The sequence below is a fragment of the Mustelus asterias genome, chromosome 13, assembly GCF_964213995.1.
Source record: "Mustelus asterias chromosome 13, sMusAst1.hap1.1, whole genome shotgun sequence".
NCBI classification, from domain to species: Eukaryota; Metazoa; Chordata; class Chondrichthyes; order Carcharhiniformes; family Triakidae; genus Mustelus; species Mustelus asterias.
In genome coordinates, this window is record NC_135813.1 from 16190970 (window position 1) to 16209675 (window position 18706).

The window sequence follows — 18706 nt, forward strand, 5'->3', positions numbered from 1 at the left end:
AGGAGGGTTGCCTCACAACCTTCAAAAAATACCTGGATGAGCACTTGCACGTCATAACATTCAGGGCTATGGGCTAAGTGCTGGTAAATGGGATTAGGCGGAAGATCAGGTGTTTCACAGATGTCGGTGGAGCCTCTTCTGCACTGGATGATTCTATGATTCGACATGAACTTCAACAGTTCGAGAAGATTCACCACCACCTTCTCAAGGGAAAGAAAGGACCAGCAAGAAGTGCTGACCTTGTCAGCAACGCTTGAGAATAATAAAAACTAAAGTGTGATCATTATTGGCTTTATAACAAAACTACAAGAATAGATAATACTTGCTTAGCGTATTGAAAGTGTATCAAATTACAATAAACCGTTTAAAATAATTATTTAAAAGATACCAATTGTGTTCAATTACAACATTTGCATATTATTTAGTGTATTAAGAATTTTGTAAAGGATTGCTTTATGATGCCATACCCGGGAGGGGAACCAAATTTCTGATGGAAATTCTTAGCAGTTCTAGCAGCATCTTTGAACAGGGAGACAGAGTTAACCTTCCAGGTCCATGACATTTCGCCAAATGTCCGCAATAAATTTGACGTTTCAGCACTCAAGCCATCCAGCTTGAATATGATGGCTCGTTGAAGTGATGAGGGTGATCTGATCCGGACCCGTACATTGCGGAGCCCGGTGCTTCAAGACAGGTTTCCTTCACTACTACACACATCTCTCACAACCACAGGGCACGGGCTCCGGATTTCCTGTTCTTCCGGAGACACTTTTGTTTATGAAAAGGCGGGGCTGGTCGAGGACCTTTTTTTTAAAAAATCATGTGATGTAACTTTGATCCAATGGGAAGAAGACGAGTGATGCTCCACGCTTGTGAAACGAACACATTCAAACAGTGAATGGCAAAAACACACACAGACAGACAGAGAGAGCGCGCCCTGGGCGAGAGCTGTGCACTGGCACCTTTCACCGCACACCGGCTACAAGTTATTCGCAGCTGCGGGCTGGGAAAAGGGGACGGAGAGAAGATCATCTGTGGCTTTTTGCAGAAAGTTAACCTTTGGAAGCCAAACCGACCCCAGCGATCGTCTCTCTCCATTCTTTAACAAGGGAGGTATCAGCTGGGGGTGGGTTCGAAAGGCAGGTGAGGCAGTGACTGGCTGACAGGCTGGGGGCGGCAGAGACTATTGCTCTCAATGTGTGCGGTTTTGGAAGCCTGGATTACTTCGACCTAGGAGGTATCAGTCTTATGATGACGCTCTGGGAAATCATTCCTTTCTGATCCCTTTTCTGTCTATCCTCTGGACAGCTCTCTCCTTTCTGCCTCTACTGTGGAAATCTATCTCCTACCTCATACACTGCAATCTCTTTTTTTCTGATTTGAACTTTGCGTTCACACCCTGACCCTGTGCTCTGGGAGATTTCTCACACTGTGACTTTGTGCCCTGGGGGATTTCTCACTCTGACCCTGTGCCCTGGGGGATTTCTCACTCTGACCCTGTGCTCTGGGGGATTTCTCACACTGTGACCCTGTGCTCTGGGAGATTTCTCACACTGTGACCCTGTGCTCTGGGAGATTTCTCACTCTGACCCTGTGCTCTGGGGGATTTCTCACTGTGACCCTTTGCCCTGGGGGATTTCTCACTCTGACCCTGTGCTCTGGGGGATTTCTCATACTGTGACCCTGTGCTCTGGGGGATTTCTCACTGTGACCCTGTGCTCTGGGGGATTTCTCACTCTGACCCTGTGCTCTGGAAGATTTCTCACACTGTGACCCTGTGCTCTGGGGGATTTCTCACTGTGACCCTGTGCTCTGGGGGATTTCTCACACTGTGACCCTGTGCTCTGGGGGATTTCTCACACTGTGACCCTGTGTCTGGGAGATTTCTCACTCTGACCCTGTGCTCTGGGGGATTTCTCACTCTGATCCTGTGCCCTGGGGGATTTCTCACTCTGACCCTGTGCTCTGGGAGATTTCTCACTGTGACCCTGTGCTCTGGGAGATTTCTCACACTGTGACTTTGTGCCCTGGGGGATTTCTCACTCTGACCCTGTGCTCTGGGAGATTTCTCACTGTGACCCTGTGCCCTGGGAGATCTCTCACCCACCCCCCCGCCCCCCACCCTCCGGCTGGGAGATCTCTGACTGTTCCGGGTGCTATGCACCGATTGGACCCGACTCTGCCACTACCGCCGCCAGCACTTTGTGACTGCTGGGAAACCTTGTGAAAATGCCGGTCAGGAACAGATACAACTTGGTGGACGATGTTGGTGACTGCAGGAACCCCCTGCATAACGAGGAGGCTTTCCAGCACGGCATCCAATTCCAGGCTAAGGTAAGGTCCACGTTACATTTTTCACTTGTCATGTTGTGGTGTGTGTAAGAAGTCTCCCTGTACCCACCGTAAATGCAAGGTGTAAAAGGCGCGAAGCATTGTGCGAATACCATCACCGTTCGCTCTCTCCAAACATTTGAGAAACAATCCTGACAATAGCTTTGTCCCCGGCGGCAATCAGAAGTTCAACCGAAACCTGGAGATTGAAATGTGGTTTATGCAACAATTGTGTTACTGAAATGTGGGAGAACGCGCGCTATCCTTTTAGTGATTTAATTTGACGCGAAAATGATGTGGTTGGAATTCAGGACACGTCCTGAACTTTTAGCACCCCTGGCCACCGGCCTGGGAAAGAGCCCTTTCCCGCATCAGATCCGACTGGGAAATGTGAATGCAGAGTGTGAAATTAACAAAAGAAATTCGGTGGCCGCTTGCAGCCTCCCCCCCGCTCCCCCCACAGTGTTCCCCCCCCCCCTCCCCACAGTGTTCCCCCCCTCCCCACAGTGTTCCCCCCTCCCCACAGTGTCCCCCCCCTCCCCACAGTGTCCCCCCCTCCCCACAGTGTCCCCCCCCCCACAGTGTTCTCCCCCACAGTGTTCCCCCTCCCCCCCTCCACAGTGTTCCCCCCACCCCCCACAGTGTTCTCCCCCCACCCACAGTGTTCTCCCCCCACCCACAGTGTTCTCCCCACACCCACAGTGTTCTCCCCCCACCCACAGTGTACTCCCCCCCCACCCACAGTGTTCTCCCACCCCCCACAGTGTTCTCCCCCCGCCCAGAGTGTTCTCCCCCCCAGAGTGTTCTCCCCCCCCAGAGTGTTCTCCCCCCCAGAGTGTTCTCCCCCCCAGAGTGTTCTCCCCCCCAGAGTGTTCTCCCTCCCCAGAGTGTTCTCCCTCCCCACAGCGTTCCCCCTCCACCCACAGTGTTCCCCTCCCCCCACAGTGTTCCCCTCCCCCCCACAGTGTTCCCCTCCCCCGCACAGTGTTCCCCTCCCCCGCACAGTGTTCCCCTCCCCCGCACAGTGTTCCCCTCCCCCGCACAGTGTTCCCCTCCCCCGCACAGTGTTCCCCTCCCCCGCACAGTGTTCCCCTCCCCCGCACAGTGTTCCCCTCCCCCGCACAGTGTTCCCCTCCCCCGCACAGTGTTCCCCTCCCCCGCACAGTGTTCCCCTCCCCCGCACAGTGTTCCCCTCCCCCGCACAGTGTTCCCCTCCCCCGCACAGTGTTCCCCTCCCCCGCACAGTGTTCCCCTCCCCCGCACAGTGTTCCCCTCCCCCGCACAGTGTTCCCCTCCCCCGCACAGTGTTCCCCTCCCCCGCACAGTGTTCCCCTCCCCCGCACAGTGTTCCCCTCCCCCGCTCAGTGTTCCCCTCCCCCGCACAGTGTTCCCCTCCCCCGCACAGTGTTCCCCTCCCCCGCACAGTGTTCCCCTCCCCCGCACAGTGTTCCCCTCCCCCGCACAGTGTTCCCCTCCCCCGCACAGTGTTCCCCTCCCCCGCACAGTGTTCCCCTCCCCCGCACAGTGTTCCCCTCCCCCGCACAGTGTTCCCCTCCCCCGCACAGTGTTCCCCTCCCCCGCACAGTGTTCCCCTCCCCCGCACAGTGTTCCCCTCCCCCGCACAGTGTTCCCCTCCCCCGCACAGTGTTCCCCTCCCCCGCACAGTGTTCCCCTCCCCCGCACAGTGTTCCCCTCCCCCGCACAGTGTTCCCCTCCCCCGCACAGTGTTCCCCTCCCCCGCACAGTGTTCCCCTCCCCCGCACAGTGTTCCCCTCCCCCCCACAGTGTTCCCCTCCCCCCCACAGTGTTCCCCTCCCCCCCACAGTGTTCCCCTCCCCCCCACAGTGTTCCCCCTCCCCCCACAGCGTTCCCCCTCCCCCCACAGCGTTCCCCCTCCCCCTCACAGTGTTCTCCCCCCCACAATTTTCTCCCTCCCCCCCACAGTGTTTTCCCCCCACAGTGTCCACCCCCACAGTGTTCCCCCTCTCCCCACAGTGTTCCCCCTCTCCCCACAGTGTTCCCCCTCCCCCCACAGTGTTCCCCCTCCCCCCACAGTGTTCCCCCTCCCCCCACAGTGTTCCCCCTCCCCCCACAGTGTTCCCCCTCCCCCCACAGTGTTCCCCCTCCCCCCACAGTGTTCCCCCTCCCCCCACAGTGTTCCCCCTCCCCCCACAGTGTTCCCCCTCCCCCCACAGTGTTCCCCCTCCCCCACACTGTGTTCCCCCTCCCCCACACTGTGTTCCCCCTCCCCCACACTGTGTTCCCCCTCCCCCACACTGTGTTCCCCCTCCCCCCCACAGTGTTCCCCCTCCCCCCCACAGTGTTCCCCCTCCCCCCACAGTGTTCCCCCTCCCCCCACAGTGTTCCCCCTCCCCCCCACAGTGTTCCCCCTCCCCCCCACAGTGTTCCCCCTCCCCCCCACAGTGTTCCCCCTCCCCCCCACAGTGTTCCCCCTCCCCCCCACAGTGTTCCCCCTCCCCCCCACAGTGTTCCCCCTCCCCCCCACAGTGTTCCCCCTCCCCCCCACAGTGTTCCCCCTCCCCCCCACAGTGTTCCCCCTCCCGCCCACAGTGTTCCCCCTCCCGCCCACAGTGTTCCCCCTCCCCCCCACAGTGTTCCCCCTCCCCCCCACAGTGTTCCCCCTCCCCCCCACAGTGTTCCCCCTCCCCCCCACAGTGTTCCCCCTCCCCCCCACAGTGTTCCCCCTCCCCCCCACAGTGTTCCCCCTCCCCCCCACAGTGTTCCCCCTCCCCCCCCACAGTGTTCCCCCTCCCCCCTCACAGTGTTCCCCCTCCCCCCCACAGTGTTCCCCCTCCCCCCCACAGTGTTCCCCCTCCCCCCCACAGTGTTCCCCCTCCCCCCCACAGTGTTCCCCCTCCCCCCCACAGTGTTCCCCCTCCCCCCCACAGTGTTCCCCCTCCCCCCACAGTGTTCCCCCTCCCCCCACACTGTTCCCCCTCCCCCCACAGTTTTCTCTCTCCCCCCACAGTTTTCCCCCTCCCCCCCACAGTTTTCCCCTTCCCCCCCACAGTGTTCCCCCTCCCCCCCACAGTGTTCCCCCTCCCCCCCACAGTGTTCCCCCTCCCCCCCACAGTGTTCCCCCTCCCCCTCACAGTGTTCCCCCTCCCCCGCACAGTGTTCCCCCTCCCCCCCACAGTGTTCCCCCTCCCCCCCACAGTGTTCCCCCTCCTCCCCACAGTGTTCCCCCTCCCCCCCACAGTGTTCCCCCTCCCCCCCAGTGTTGCCCCCCTCACCCCAGTGTTCTCCCTCTCCCCCCCACAGTGTTCCCCCCCCACAGTCTTCACCCTCCCCCCCACAGTCTTCACCCTCCCCCCCACAGTGTTCCCCCTCCCCCCCGTGTTCCCCCTCCCCCCACAGTCTTCCCCCCCCACCCCACAGTGTTCTCCCCCTCCCCCCCACAGTGTTCTCCCTCCCCCCCACAGTGTTCTCCCTCCCCCCCACAGTGTTCCCCCTCCCCCCCACAGTGTTCCCCCTCCCCCCCACAGTGTTCCCCCTCCCCCCCACAGTGTTCCCCCTCCCCCCCCACAGTGTTCCCCCTCCCCCCCCACAGTGTTCCCCCTCCCCCCCACAGTGTTCCCCCCCCCACAGTGTTCCCCCTCCCCCCACAGTGTTCCCCTCCCCCCACAGTGTTCCCCCTCCCCACCACATTGTTCCCCCCCACAGTGTTCCCCCCTCCTCCCCACAGTGTTCCCCCCCACAGTGTTCTCCCTCTCCCCCCACAGTGTTCCCCCTCCCGCCCACAGTGTTCCCCCTCCCCCCCACAGTGTTCCCCTCCCCCCACAGTGTTCCCCCTCCCCCCACAGTGTTCCCCCTCCCCCCACAGTGTTCCCCCTCCCCCCACAGTGTTCGCCCTCCCCCCACAGTGTTCGCCCTCCCCCCACAGTGTTCCCCCTCCCCCCACAGTGTTCCCCCTCCCCCCACAGTGTTCCCCCTCCCCCCACAGTGTTCCCCCTCCCCCCACAGTGTTCCCCCTCCCCCCACAGTGTTCCCCCTCCCCCCACAGTGTTCCCCCTCCCCCCCACAGTGTTCCCCCTCCCCCCCACAGTGTTCCCCCTCCCCCCCACAGTGTTCCCCCTCCCCCGCACAGTGTTCGCCCTCCCCCGCACAGTGTTCCCCCTCCCCCCCCACAGTGTTCCCCCTCCCCCCCACAGTGTTCCCCCCTCCCCCCACAGTGTTCCCCTCCCCCCACAGTGTTCCCCTCCCCCCACAGTGTTCCCCCTCCCCCCACAGTGTTCCCCCTCCCCCCACAGTGTTCCCCCTCCCCCCCACAGTGTTCCCCCTCCCCCCCACAGTGTTCCCCCTCCCCCCCACAGTGTTCCCCCTCCCCCCCACAGTGTTCCCCCTCCCCCCCACAGTGTTCCCCCTCCCCCCCACAGTGTTCCCCCTCCCCCCCACAGTGTTCCCCCTCCCCCCCACAGTGTTCCCCCTCCCCCCCACAGTGTTCCCCCTCCCCCCCACAGTGTTCCCCCTCCCCCCCACAGTGTTCCCCCTCCCCCCCACAGTGTTCCCCCTCCCCCCCACAGTGTTCCCCCTCCCCCCCACAGTGTTCCCCCTCCCCCCCACAGTGTTCCCCCTCCCCCCCACAGTGTTCCCCCTCCCCCCACAGTGTTCCCCCTCCCCCCCACAGTGTTCCCCCTCCCCCCCAGTGTTCTCCCTCCCCCCCACAGTGTTCCCCCTCCCCCCCACAGTGTTCCCCCTCCCCCCCACAGTATTCTCCCTCTCCACCCCACAGTGTTCTCCCTCTCCACCCCACAGTGTTCTCCCTCTCCACCCCACAGTGTTCTCCCTCTCCACCCCACAGTGTTCTCCCCCCACCCCACAGAGTTCCCCCCCACCCCACAGTGTTCTCCCCCTCCCCCCCACAGCTTTCTCCCTCCCCCCCACAGTGTTCTCCCCCCCCCACAGTGTTCTCCCCCCCCCCAACAGCGTTCTCCCTCCTCCCTCCCAGTACAGCCTGGCCGGGATATCGCTTCCAGCTTCACATTGACACAATGCACCCCTTTTCTGTTTTGTTTTCAAGTACGTCGGGAGTCTGGATGTACAAAGGCCAAACAGCCGTGTGGAGATAGTGGCGGCTATGCGGAGGATACGGGTGAGTGGGAATCATCCCTGCTGTTCTGTCTGCCTGACCCTCCCTGATGAGGGAGTGGGGCTGATGGGGAGAAGTATAGTCAGGGCACTGGTGTGTGAGAGCGTGTTCCTGTCACTACAGCACAGGGCAGCAGGTGTGTGTGGTCACTTGGGGGTGAAGCCTCTATATTAACCCCTGTCACAAGATGGTCAAAAACACTGTTGGGTTGTGTGGGGAGCTGGTGGCAGATGTAGTGAAATACTTGTCTTTGCATATAACATGGATGCAAAAAAAAAACTTATTTAAACATTGCTTCAATTATATATTCAATTTAAGTAGTAGTTACCAACAATGTTTGTCTGTTTACTTCCTCCCACCCCTGTCCTGGTTAGCTTGGAGATGCATCACCTCAGTCACCCACTCCTATCACTCCCTACTTCAGATAACACGCCACAGCTATCCGACTGGAGTCAGTAAATTCATTACAGGCTCACTAGAACTGGGGCCACCTTGGACTAGCTCAGCATTGTACTAAGTGGTGTCTTTACTTCTCAAGTTATTGAGGAAGCTTCTGTTTTTTTAAAATAGGCAGAGCCCTGTTGCCAACGTGCATGAGTTATAACAGCTACACAGCACTTCTTGCAGTTATGAACATTATAGACAAGTAGGATAGAATGATACAAAAGACTTCAATCTATTTATGTGGTTCAGAATCAAACAGTAAAGTAGCCACAACTTCCCTGTTGAATAAGTTGGAGCTTCTTCCAGCTGTACATGAGGGAAAACAAAGCCTTAGTCTTCAGCTGCCACCAGAAACTCTGTACCCTTGCTGCTTAATCCATCCATCACCCTAAAATGTTGAACTGGACTGCTTACAGCACCGGCAGCCTGTTTAACCCCAAGCTCAGTTTCCGACCATACATCATCTTCTTCACAAAGACCGCTTACTTCAATCTCCTCAACCTTGCTCATCTCTGCCCCTCAGCCAACCCTCTGCTGAAGCCGTCATCTATGACTTTGTCACCACTAAACTCGATTTAAAGTTTATTTATTAGTGTCACAAGTAGGCTTACATTGACCCTGCAATGAAGTTACTGTGAAAATCTCCTAGTTGCCACACTCCGGCGCCTGTTCGGGTACACTGAGGGAGAATTTAGCATGGCCAATGCACCTAACCAGCACGTCTTTTGGACTGTGGGAGGAAACCAGAGCACCCGGAGGAAACCCATTTGACCCAACACAGTTCCAGTTGGATATTCATCTCCTACCATTTCATTCAAATCTATTCAATCACAGCAAGTTTTGCATATGTAGCTCTTTTAATGTGATAAGATGTCTCCAGGTGCTTCAGAGGAGTTATAAAAAATACCAGCGAGCCACATAAGGTGATGGTAAGGTAGGTGACCAAAGGCTTGGCCAAAGAGATGGAATTTAAGGGGCTTCTTAAAGAAGGAGAGAGAGATGTGGAGATGTTTAGGGAATTTCAGAGCTTGGGGCCAAAGCAGTTGAAGGCTTCTATGAAGCATCTATATTGCAGTAGTTACGAACAATGCCCCCAATCAGTATGTTTACTTCCTCCCATTCCTTTCCTGGTTAATTTGGAGATGCATCGCCTCCATCATCCCCCACATATCGCTCCCTATCCCAGATAAGATGGCTGGCACCGGCCTAAGTTTGCCACCTAAATCACGTTTTTGGATGGTTCCCAGTGCAGGCCAAATACTCATTGGTAGTTTGAACTTCCTGATCAATTGCGATGTAATCCTCACCTGGGAACCTTTGTCAAGTGTTCCCCAACTAATCTTTGGGTATCCCCCAGATACACTGCTCTGGAGTTATAGCCCTCTGGTTTTCCCAATATTCAGCTGGAAGAAATTTCTGCTGATCCAAGCAGTCTGACAATTTAGAGACAGTGAGGGGCCGAGCTAGTGGGGAGATAGTGCTGGGTGTTGTCTGTATACACGTGGAAACTGACATGTTTTCGCATGGTGTTGTCATGGGGGCAGCATGTAACTGAGAAATAGGAAATCCCACTTACCCATCACTTTCATTTTTGCTCATCAACATAGGATCTATAAATATCAGTTCCCCCTCCTTGTATTTCTACTCTTCCAAGGACTGATCCTTTGTTGTCTCTGTAATCTCCTACAATTCCTTCACAAAATTCTCCATGCCTCTTGTTTATCCCCATAGTGTCAGTCATGGCTCAGTTTGTAGCACTTTCATCTCTGCATTGCAAGGTTCCGGATTCAATCTGTCTTCTGGACTTGAGCATGAAAATCAAGGCTGACACCTAGGGAACACTGCGCTGTCTTGTGGATGAGACGTTAAATCAAGGCCTCATTTACCTGATCAGGTGGATGTAAAGGATCCCATGGCACTATTTCGAAGATGTACAGAAAGTTATCCCCGATACTCTGGCCAATCAACATCATAAAAAGACACATTTTCTGGTCATTATCACATGTGCGAGTTTGCACGAGTTTGTTGTGTGCAAATTGGCTGCTACTTTTCAAAATCATGAGGGGTCTGGACAGAGTAAAGAGGGAGAAACTCATGGAAGGATTGGGAACGAGAGGGGACAAGATTTAAAATAATTAGTAGGATATGTGGTGGTTAGGGTCTAGAATGCAATGCCTGAGAGTCTGGTGGAGGCAGGTTCAATGGAGGCACTCAAAAGGGAATGAGACTGTTATCTGGAAAGGAACAATGTGCAGGGTGTTGGGAGAATGGCATTAGGTGAGTCGCGCATTTGGAGCAGACACAATGGGTCAAGTGGCCGCCTTCTGTAACAATTCTGTGATTCGGTTTCCTATATTACAAAAATGACTACACTTCCAAAGAACTTCATTGGATACATTACGGAATGTACTATGTAAATGCAAGTCTTTCTTCCACCCTGCCATTGGTTTTCAGCGCAGGTCCTAGTCTTTGGATTTGCTTCCCAACCCTCCCTGGCTCTCAACATCCCTCCACTCCTTTAAGACAGTCCTCAATAACAAGCTTTATCAGTTAGCTTTTGGTCATATCTCCTGATTGCTTATTCTTTGGTTTCATGTCCTTTCTTTTTCTTCATGTCTCTGTAAAGCATTTTACGGCATTTTTCTGTGTTAAAGGTACTGTCTAAATACGTGTTGCCATGTAGTCTATTCATTTATAGCTGTGGAGAATGTAATATCCATTGACTGAACATTACACTTAAAAAAAATAAATGTGCATATCTGTAGTCGGGGGAACCCTCATGCGAGAAATACTTGTCAAGAGAACTAAAACTAGCAGAGCTGCAATCGTACACAAACTATATTTCCACCTTTGGCTTTTAAATAGAATTGTTTTATGGGAGGGCTGTATTTCATGACAGTTGCCTAATGTGACATGCATAATGTCTATGATTAAAACCAGAAAGTGCTGGAAATACTCTGCAGCGCTGGCAGCACCTATGGAGAGAGAAACAGTGTTAACCTTTCAGGTCCATGACCCTTCATCAGAAGGGTTGTAAAGCTGACTGCAGATGACATCAGTAGCTCCAAGAAAGCCGAGAAACAATTAAACTAATTTCCTCCCCTTCACTCAAGAAGTGCTTTTGAACAGTGTAAAAATATTTGCATTGTGCTCTAGTAAGAAATTGAAGTAATTCCACTTGACTTTAAAGTCAGATTGTGCCAACACCCATCACAGCCTATTCTCATCTACCATTAGTTTTGGAATTTCTCTCCACTTCTCTCTCTCTCCTTAAACCTTCAGTAATATGAACTCATGAACTGAAGCTGAGAGTATTGCCAATTTGTATTGCACAGACTGACAAGCGCATGTTGAAACAGTGTTCATTGCAGGATGTCATCCGGTAGGTATGCATTTTCTACTACCATACTTTGACTACTCTCAGTGTAAGCTGTACAGTGCATGGCAGTTAATAACTGATGGGAATATTTATGAAGATGAGATTTGTTCACAGACAAGTGCATTTGCTCATTGTGACAATCAAATAAAAAGAACATTTTGCCACCTTGAATGTTAATGGTTTACTCCCCAGTCTGTGTTGAGTGACTGATTTCAACCAGGACAACAGTACAGATGGCACAATTCATTTCAGTATCTCGGGTAGGGAGAGAAAAATTAGCTAGGATTGTCACTTCTGACCATTATCTTGCAATAAGCCACCCTCACCCCCCAGTAAAAGTGAATGTAGGTGGTAAGTGAGGATTGATTCAGCTAAGGCTGGAATTTTCTGGCTATTCCTGCGGTGGAATCTTTTGGTCCCGCCAATAGTGACCCCCCCCTCGTCGCCTGGTAACCGATTAAGGGGGGGTGCAAACAACGTGAAACCCTGTTGACAGTGGTGGGATCATAAGATCCGGCCAATGGCAGGCCACCTCTGTCGTTGTGAAACACGCCATGGGGCACACGGAAAATTTCACCCATAATGCCTCAAGAAGTCTGCTGAATTTCACCGGCAAAATAATATAGTTTGCCTGTGACCGTGGGAAAGAGCTGACCACAAAAATTGAGCGAACTCTGGTGCACCGCTCTTTCCTGATGTCAGTTTGTTTTTGGCATCAAGTCAAAGGCATCTTGAATTGTCCAACAGCGGTGATGTCATTAAACAGGTTAAATAGCCAATCACCTTGAAGTATTCTCACCAACACCAAGCCAGGAAGTAAAAATCTCTTTATTTACTGTTAAAAATGTTTACATGTGATGAAATAAATGATTGAGATGTACACATGATGTTAAGGTAGAAGTTGCATCACTTTAAAAAAATCTTATATTTAAAATAAATGGAATATCATAATAATGGGGAAATTTGATATTCAAATTTAAAATCTCAATTTGATATTCAAATATAAAATCTCAATTTCAGAGCCGATGGGAGTGATTAGCAGTAATTATGAACTTAGTACATTGTTAAAAACCCAGTTACATCTCATTCAACTAGCTGTAACCTTAGGACGTTTTACAGTGAGACTAAGGTAGAATCTTTTGCTCTTGCTGAAGGCAAGCTTGGAGGTGGGAAGGGCATGTAATTAGGCGTTATGATGATGTACTGGAATCCCATTGCCTTCCCACCTGGGTCAGAATTAAGTTCTCAGTGGGATGGCCCATGGTTGACCTTCCCGGCCCGCCATCATTTGAGACCCTTAAGTGGTCAATTAATGATCACAAGTGCCTCATCCTGTCACCACTGGTACCCAGCTGAAGGTGGCTTGTTGCCATGGAGCATGCACGGTGGCTAAAACTATTCAGCCAGCTTGTGACCTCTGCAGAGGCAGGTCGTGAGGGTGTGGTCAGGGCAGTCCCTAAATCAAAGGCACCCAATCTGAGGGTACCCCAACAGTACACCCTCTGGAGAAGCATTTCTGTGTTTAACTGTGCACATGCAAGCTCTGGAAGTCACTGGCAGTTTCGCTATTGTTACCACTGCAAAATTCAAGCCAACGTTCCACGTAGAACTATAGCAGCAGAAGACAGGAGAGGTGATGATATTCTCTAAAACAAAGATGGGCAACCTGCAGCCCAGGGACCATATGTGGCCCAAATGGGTTCTCAGTGTGGCCCATCAGACATTTTGTTGACAATTGCCCATATGCAGCATTACCATATTCCACTGGTTTCCATCTGCAGAATTGTTTTCCTATCAGTGTGACTAAAGTAAAATGCACGTAAAGCAAGGGCAGATAAGGTGAGGTGTGTGCCGATTGCACACAGCATTGAGTGTGAGAGCTGTGTGCTCCCTCTGCACCCCGAGTGTAAATATTTATTTTAGTTTTACCATTTGAAGTTCTATTAATAAATGATTAAGTATTTTCTATAACTTGTTGTGAAACGTTTGGTTGGGATTAAATGTATTTAATCTTATTCTTGGGATCATGGATAGTGAACAAGCCTGATTTCAATTTTGTGACCCACTGAGACGAATGAGGGTCACTTGTGGCCCACTCACTATTCTAGGTTACCCATCGCTGCTCTGAAAGGACCATTCTGCTATTTACGGTCAATTTATGTCTTGCATAGTCACGTTAACTTAACTTTTGGATATTGTGAAACATTACACAATATTTATCTCAGCAAAACAGTTGCAAAATCGACTAGTTGCTGCATAACAAAGACAGTGCAGAGTCTTGTGGAACTGTAATGCTGTGAGTGGTGTGAAAAGGTAAAGTATTATGGTCCTCTGCCTAATCCTTTCTTGATATTGAGATGAACCAGTTGTTGAATGACAGTGCCACTTCAAAGTGTGTTGCATTCTTTGGAGATTATCCACACCTGAGACCCTTTTTGTCTTTGGTTATTTCAGAAGGAGATCTCCAATGAGCATGCCACCATTTTGAAAGTGCGGGTAACAATGGTCTGTGTGATCATGCTCGCCACTGCAGTAGTTTCCACTCTTGAAACCTGGTGTAGTAAGGCACCACTTTAAAAATTGTTGCCTTTGAAACAGCACAATTTCATCTGATCATTTGACTGCCTCACTTGATGGTGCCGTGGAGTACTTTCCACCTGAAAGAAAAGTGGGGTGAAGCTGGCTGCTGTCTGTTACAGCCACTTTGTAACAAGTCCAAGAAGCGCAGGAAAAGCAGGCCGTGGACAGAAATAAATTTTCAATATTTTTAAAGATGTTTGCCTTTCTGAAAGCAAGTAACTTGTGCTAACTAACTGTGCAAGTTTGCTTGAGTAAAAAATGGATTTTCCCAACACTTATTCCATAGATCCCACCTCACTGTGGCTGAAATCATCTTGAGGTTCAATTTCTCTGACACCTTTTTCTTGTCGTCCTTCACTGTCACAACTATTCATTCAGAAAACCACAGACTATGGCCCGAATTTTCCCGCGCAACGCCTGCCCTGGAATTGGGGCGGGCACGGCTCGCCGAACGGAATTCTCTGTTGGCTTCGGGTGAGATTTCACGAGCCTCGCCCGAGCCTATACCGGCCTATATCTTCACTAGCACAAAGTCTTGGACTCTGGTCATCCATCTTTGCCAAGATCTAACGGGTTTCGAGCCCAACGGATCCTCATATTTTCCTTCGCACCACTTCATGCACTTATTCTGCCGTGTTTCAATGATCTCCCCCAGCTGTACATCCACTTTAAAAGGTACTCAAGTGCTCATTTCTCTGACACTGCTTATTCACCAATGTCCACATCCTCTGCTCCACCATTACTCTGTCTCTCTCTCTCTCATATTCTTCCACCCCATTTTTGGCCTCTGTAATAAAGTGAACTAAGATATCTAATTGTATCCAAGAAGTACTATAGTAAGCTATTTTTAGTTATTATTAATAAAATGTACTACTTACCATCCAGGAAAAAGCAGCTCGCTTGATTGCTACCCCTTCCAAACACATTCAATTCCTCCACTACTGACCAACAGTGGCAGCCACATGTACCATCTACAAGATGTGCTGCAGATTCCTTAAGCAACACCTTCCAAACCTACAACCACTACTACCTAGAATAACAAGAGCAGCAGATATCTGGGAACACCTCAGAGGTTCCCTCCAAATCAATTTACAAGTTATATAAATGACTGATAAATAGTTGTTAAATTTGCTGACGTCAGAAAGATAGTTAGGAAAGTAATTTGTGAAGTGGACATAAGGAGGCTACAAAGGGACATTGGTAGGTTAAGTGAATGGGCAAAGATCTGGTACATGGAATATAATGTGGGCAAATGTCAAATTGTCAGCTTGGCAAGAAGAATAGAAAAGAAGCCTATTATTTAAACGATGAGAGATTTCAGAGCTATGAGATTCACAGGGATCTGGGTGTCTAAATGCACGAATCACAAAAGGCTAGAATATAGGTACAGCAAGTAATTACAAGGGGAATTGAATACAAAAGCAGGAAGTGTAATTAATTCAATGAAACCCACGAGGTGGCCAAGCAACTGCCTGCCCAATCAAGGAGCCTCACCTGTATATAAATATGGGAGTGTCAATATTTGACACTCACACTGGATTTAGACTTTGTACCTGAAGCATTCTAGGAATGGAATAGTGTTTATAAATAAAGGGAATCTGGTGAAGGGACACGGGCCTCTGAGAAGTTATTTCAGGGAGGTTATGCTTCAGTTGTACAGGGCATTGGCGAGACCACATTTGGAGTACTATGTATTGTACAGTATTGATCTCCTTACTTAAAGAAGGATGTAAATGTGTTAGAAGCAGTTCAGAGAAGGTTAATAGACCAAAACCAAGATTGCGCAGGTTGTCTTATGAGGAAAGATTAGACAGGCTTATATTGGCTGGAGTTTCGAAGATTAAGAGGTGACTTTATTCATTCGTGGGACATGGGCGTCGCTGGCTGGCCAGCATTTATTGCCCATCCCTAGTTGCCCTTGGAGGACTGTTGAGTCAACCACATTGCTAATGGAGTCACATGTAGGCCAGACCAGGTAAGGATGACAGATTACCTTCCCTAAAGGACATTAGTAAACCAGATGGGTTTTTCCAACAATCGACAATGTTTTCATGGTTATCAGTATATTCTTAATTCCACACTTTTATTTAAATTGAATTCAAATTCCACCATCTGCCGTGGCGGGATTCGAACCCGGGTCCCCAGAACATTAGCTGAGTTTCTGGATTAATATTCTAGCGATAATATCACTAGGTCATCGCCTCCCCAGTTGAAACACATAAGTTCCTGAGGGATCTTGACAGGGTCCGTGTGGACACTATGATGTTTTGCCTTGTGGGAGAGTTTAGAACTTGGGGTCACTGCTAAAAATGTGTTAGTTTATTTAAGGCAATTGAGGATTTTTTTTCTCTCAGAGAGGGTAGTGAGTGAGCCTTTGGAACTCTCTTCCTCAAAAGGCAGTGGAAGTCGAGCCTTTGAATATTCTTAAGGCAGAGCGAGGTAGATTCTTGTTTAACAAGATGGTGAAATGTTATTGGGGGAAGGCAGGAATATGGGGTTGAGGTTAAAATCAAATCAGCCATGGGTTGGAATCTTATCATCGATCATGCTGGCGGAATTTTCCTATCCGGCCGTAGTGAACAGAGATTTGGCTGGCTGCCAAATTTTCCAACTTCGCTGCAGTGGGAACGTGGCGTGAATGCTCGGTAAAATCGCACCCATGATCTTAATAAATGGTGGAGTGGATTCGTGGCCTACTCTGCCTAAGTTGTACCTTTAAATGTGCTGCCTCTTCATTATTTTGGTCCAACAAGCTGTCCCTTATTTTTTCTGGTAACTCTGGAATCTTATTCTAAAATGTTGAAACTATACCAGAAAGATGATTCTCTCTCTTATTCAGATTGGCTGCAAAGTTACATCTTCAAAGAGATCATTGTACATGGGTAGCTTGGCATTCGGTAGCAGAGTTTTGTTTTGTGCTGAACTCTTTTGAGGTTTGTGATTTCTTGCACTGGCCAATATTTTAGCATTAAGAATCCACTTATAATAATTGTTTTTGTTTCTCGCCAATGTAGTAGTCATGTTATTTTACTGTGGGGAAGGTATATTGTACACATTTGTAGATTTCTTACTGGGATTTCTGTCAAGTTTAACACTATGGCTGGGATTTTCCAGCACCGCTGTGGTGGTATCTGCCACAGGGGGGATGTGGCAGGCCAGCCAAAAGTCCATTGACGTTGGTGAAACCAGAAGACCCCAGTGACAGACGGGGTTGGAAAATGCAGGCTTATAGCTCAGATTTAATCTTTCCAAAATTGGCTTTGTCAGGAGAGAGCATTGAATTATGCAATTCTCGGGTGAAGTGCTTATATGTCTATTATTTGTGGTGATTGTGGTGAGGTATAGTTCAGTCAACCTGAGACAATGAATTAAAAGCTTTGCCTAAGTGTACTACGCAAGATTGCACTTCCTCTAGAATGTTGATACAAATATCCAAATGATTGTAACAGCATTGAAGCATAAAGATGATAGCTTTTATGCAGCTATTTTATATTGTAATATGCAAATACAAAATTGTTTTATTTGACCTTCTTAAGAAACTTTGATAGTTCTTATGCATTTTAATATAAATATGACAGTTTATTATAATAAGCATAGAACATTTGCCTTTTGATTGATTAAAGAAAAGTAATATTATACCATTGATATTCCTATTGAATTTGTTTTGCAAATGAAACAGCGTGGTTCAGTATTTATTTTTGTAGTTCTCAGGATAAAGTGGAGGATTAAAGGCATTGCTGATTCATCCAGTCTGTGCTGCTGTGTATATTGTGTCAATGAAATGACTTTCCGGGTACTTTCACGGTACAGGACTGGAACATTTTGTTAAACCGAGGAACTTGTTCATTCTTCTGTGAGAAGAATTTATAGCAGTCGGCTATCGGACTTTAGCCAGTGAAATAAGCAGCGCATTCGAACAGGGTGTCTGTGAAAACACCTAAACATAGTACCTATTGCAATTTGTTGACCTGTGTTCAATAATTGTTTAAAGCTGCAACAATCCAAACATAAAATGAACAGTTCGATAACTTGTTTTTTTTAAATAGGTGCTGTTTGCTTTCTAAAATGAGGGAAAATGCAACAGTTGCATGCTTTGGAACGTTTAGTCAGTTTCGAAGGAAGCCTAAAGCAGTGAATAGGTTTTCCAAGGACAACTGTTGGTGCAGTGTCCCAATATATCGTTTCCCATTAATATTATTATTTGCTTATTAAATGGAAGTGCTATGGTCCCTTGGTTTTTATTCCGTGTTCCTGTGCAGCATTTTCCTGCTGCAGAGGCTGGAGCCTCCCCTGACCTTTATGCTGGATTATTCAAGGAACCTGGGATAAAGCTTTTGCCTCAGCCTTGCCTCAAGTTGGATTTGGAAATGAATTGCTATTGCAGAGCAGGAGCTGATTCTTTTTCTGCTTTTTTTCTGCCCTCCCCTCCTTCCCAGTTGAAGACTGACTCCTTAGCTAGCTTTAGCTGCTTTGATAGTAGTCTCCAGCAATTACTGTCTGTGTCTGAAACTTGTCAGTGACTGTTGGTCGCGTTGGAGTTATTTTCGGGCGCCATGAGAGAAAATATTTTGTTGCTGCTTTCTGAGGGAAGAAATAATGTTCCAAAAGGCATTAAAACAGATTGTGCAATTACTCAAAGACTCAATGTAGCACGGAGTGCCTGATCTGAGTTCGCCAATCCCAATTGAAATAGTGGTGGGGACTTTACATTTGACCTCAGTCATCATGGGCAGGGAGTGGAGAAACCTGGCTAGGTTCCTACTGTGATTGCTCTGCCGTGAGATGTGTGTATACAGCGGGGAAGGGAATGTTGGGGATGAGAATTAGGGGAGAATATCCACCAATTGGGGTCATCCATCACA

The 18706-nt window shown here is 49.8% G+C and overlaps 1 protein-coding gene across 1 annotated transcript in view; it reads left to right on the top strand.

Annotated features, from left to right (window-relative positions):
• Positions 1-919: 919 nt before the first annotated feature.
• Positions 920-18706, top strand: part of LOC144502473 (carboxyl-terminal PDZ ligand of neuronal nitric oxide synthase protein) — a 156237-nt gene continuing 138450 nt past the window's right edge. Inside the window, exons 1-2 of the mRNA XM_078226427.1 lie at positions 920-2334; positions 7373-7444. Of these exons, the coding sequence (XP_078082553.1) occupies positions 2230-2334; positions 7373-7444 (177 nt within the window). The 5' untranslated portion in view covers positions 920-2229. The remainder of the gene's footprint in view (positions 2335-7372; positions 7445-18706) is intronic.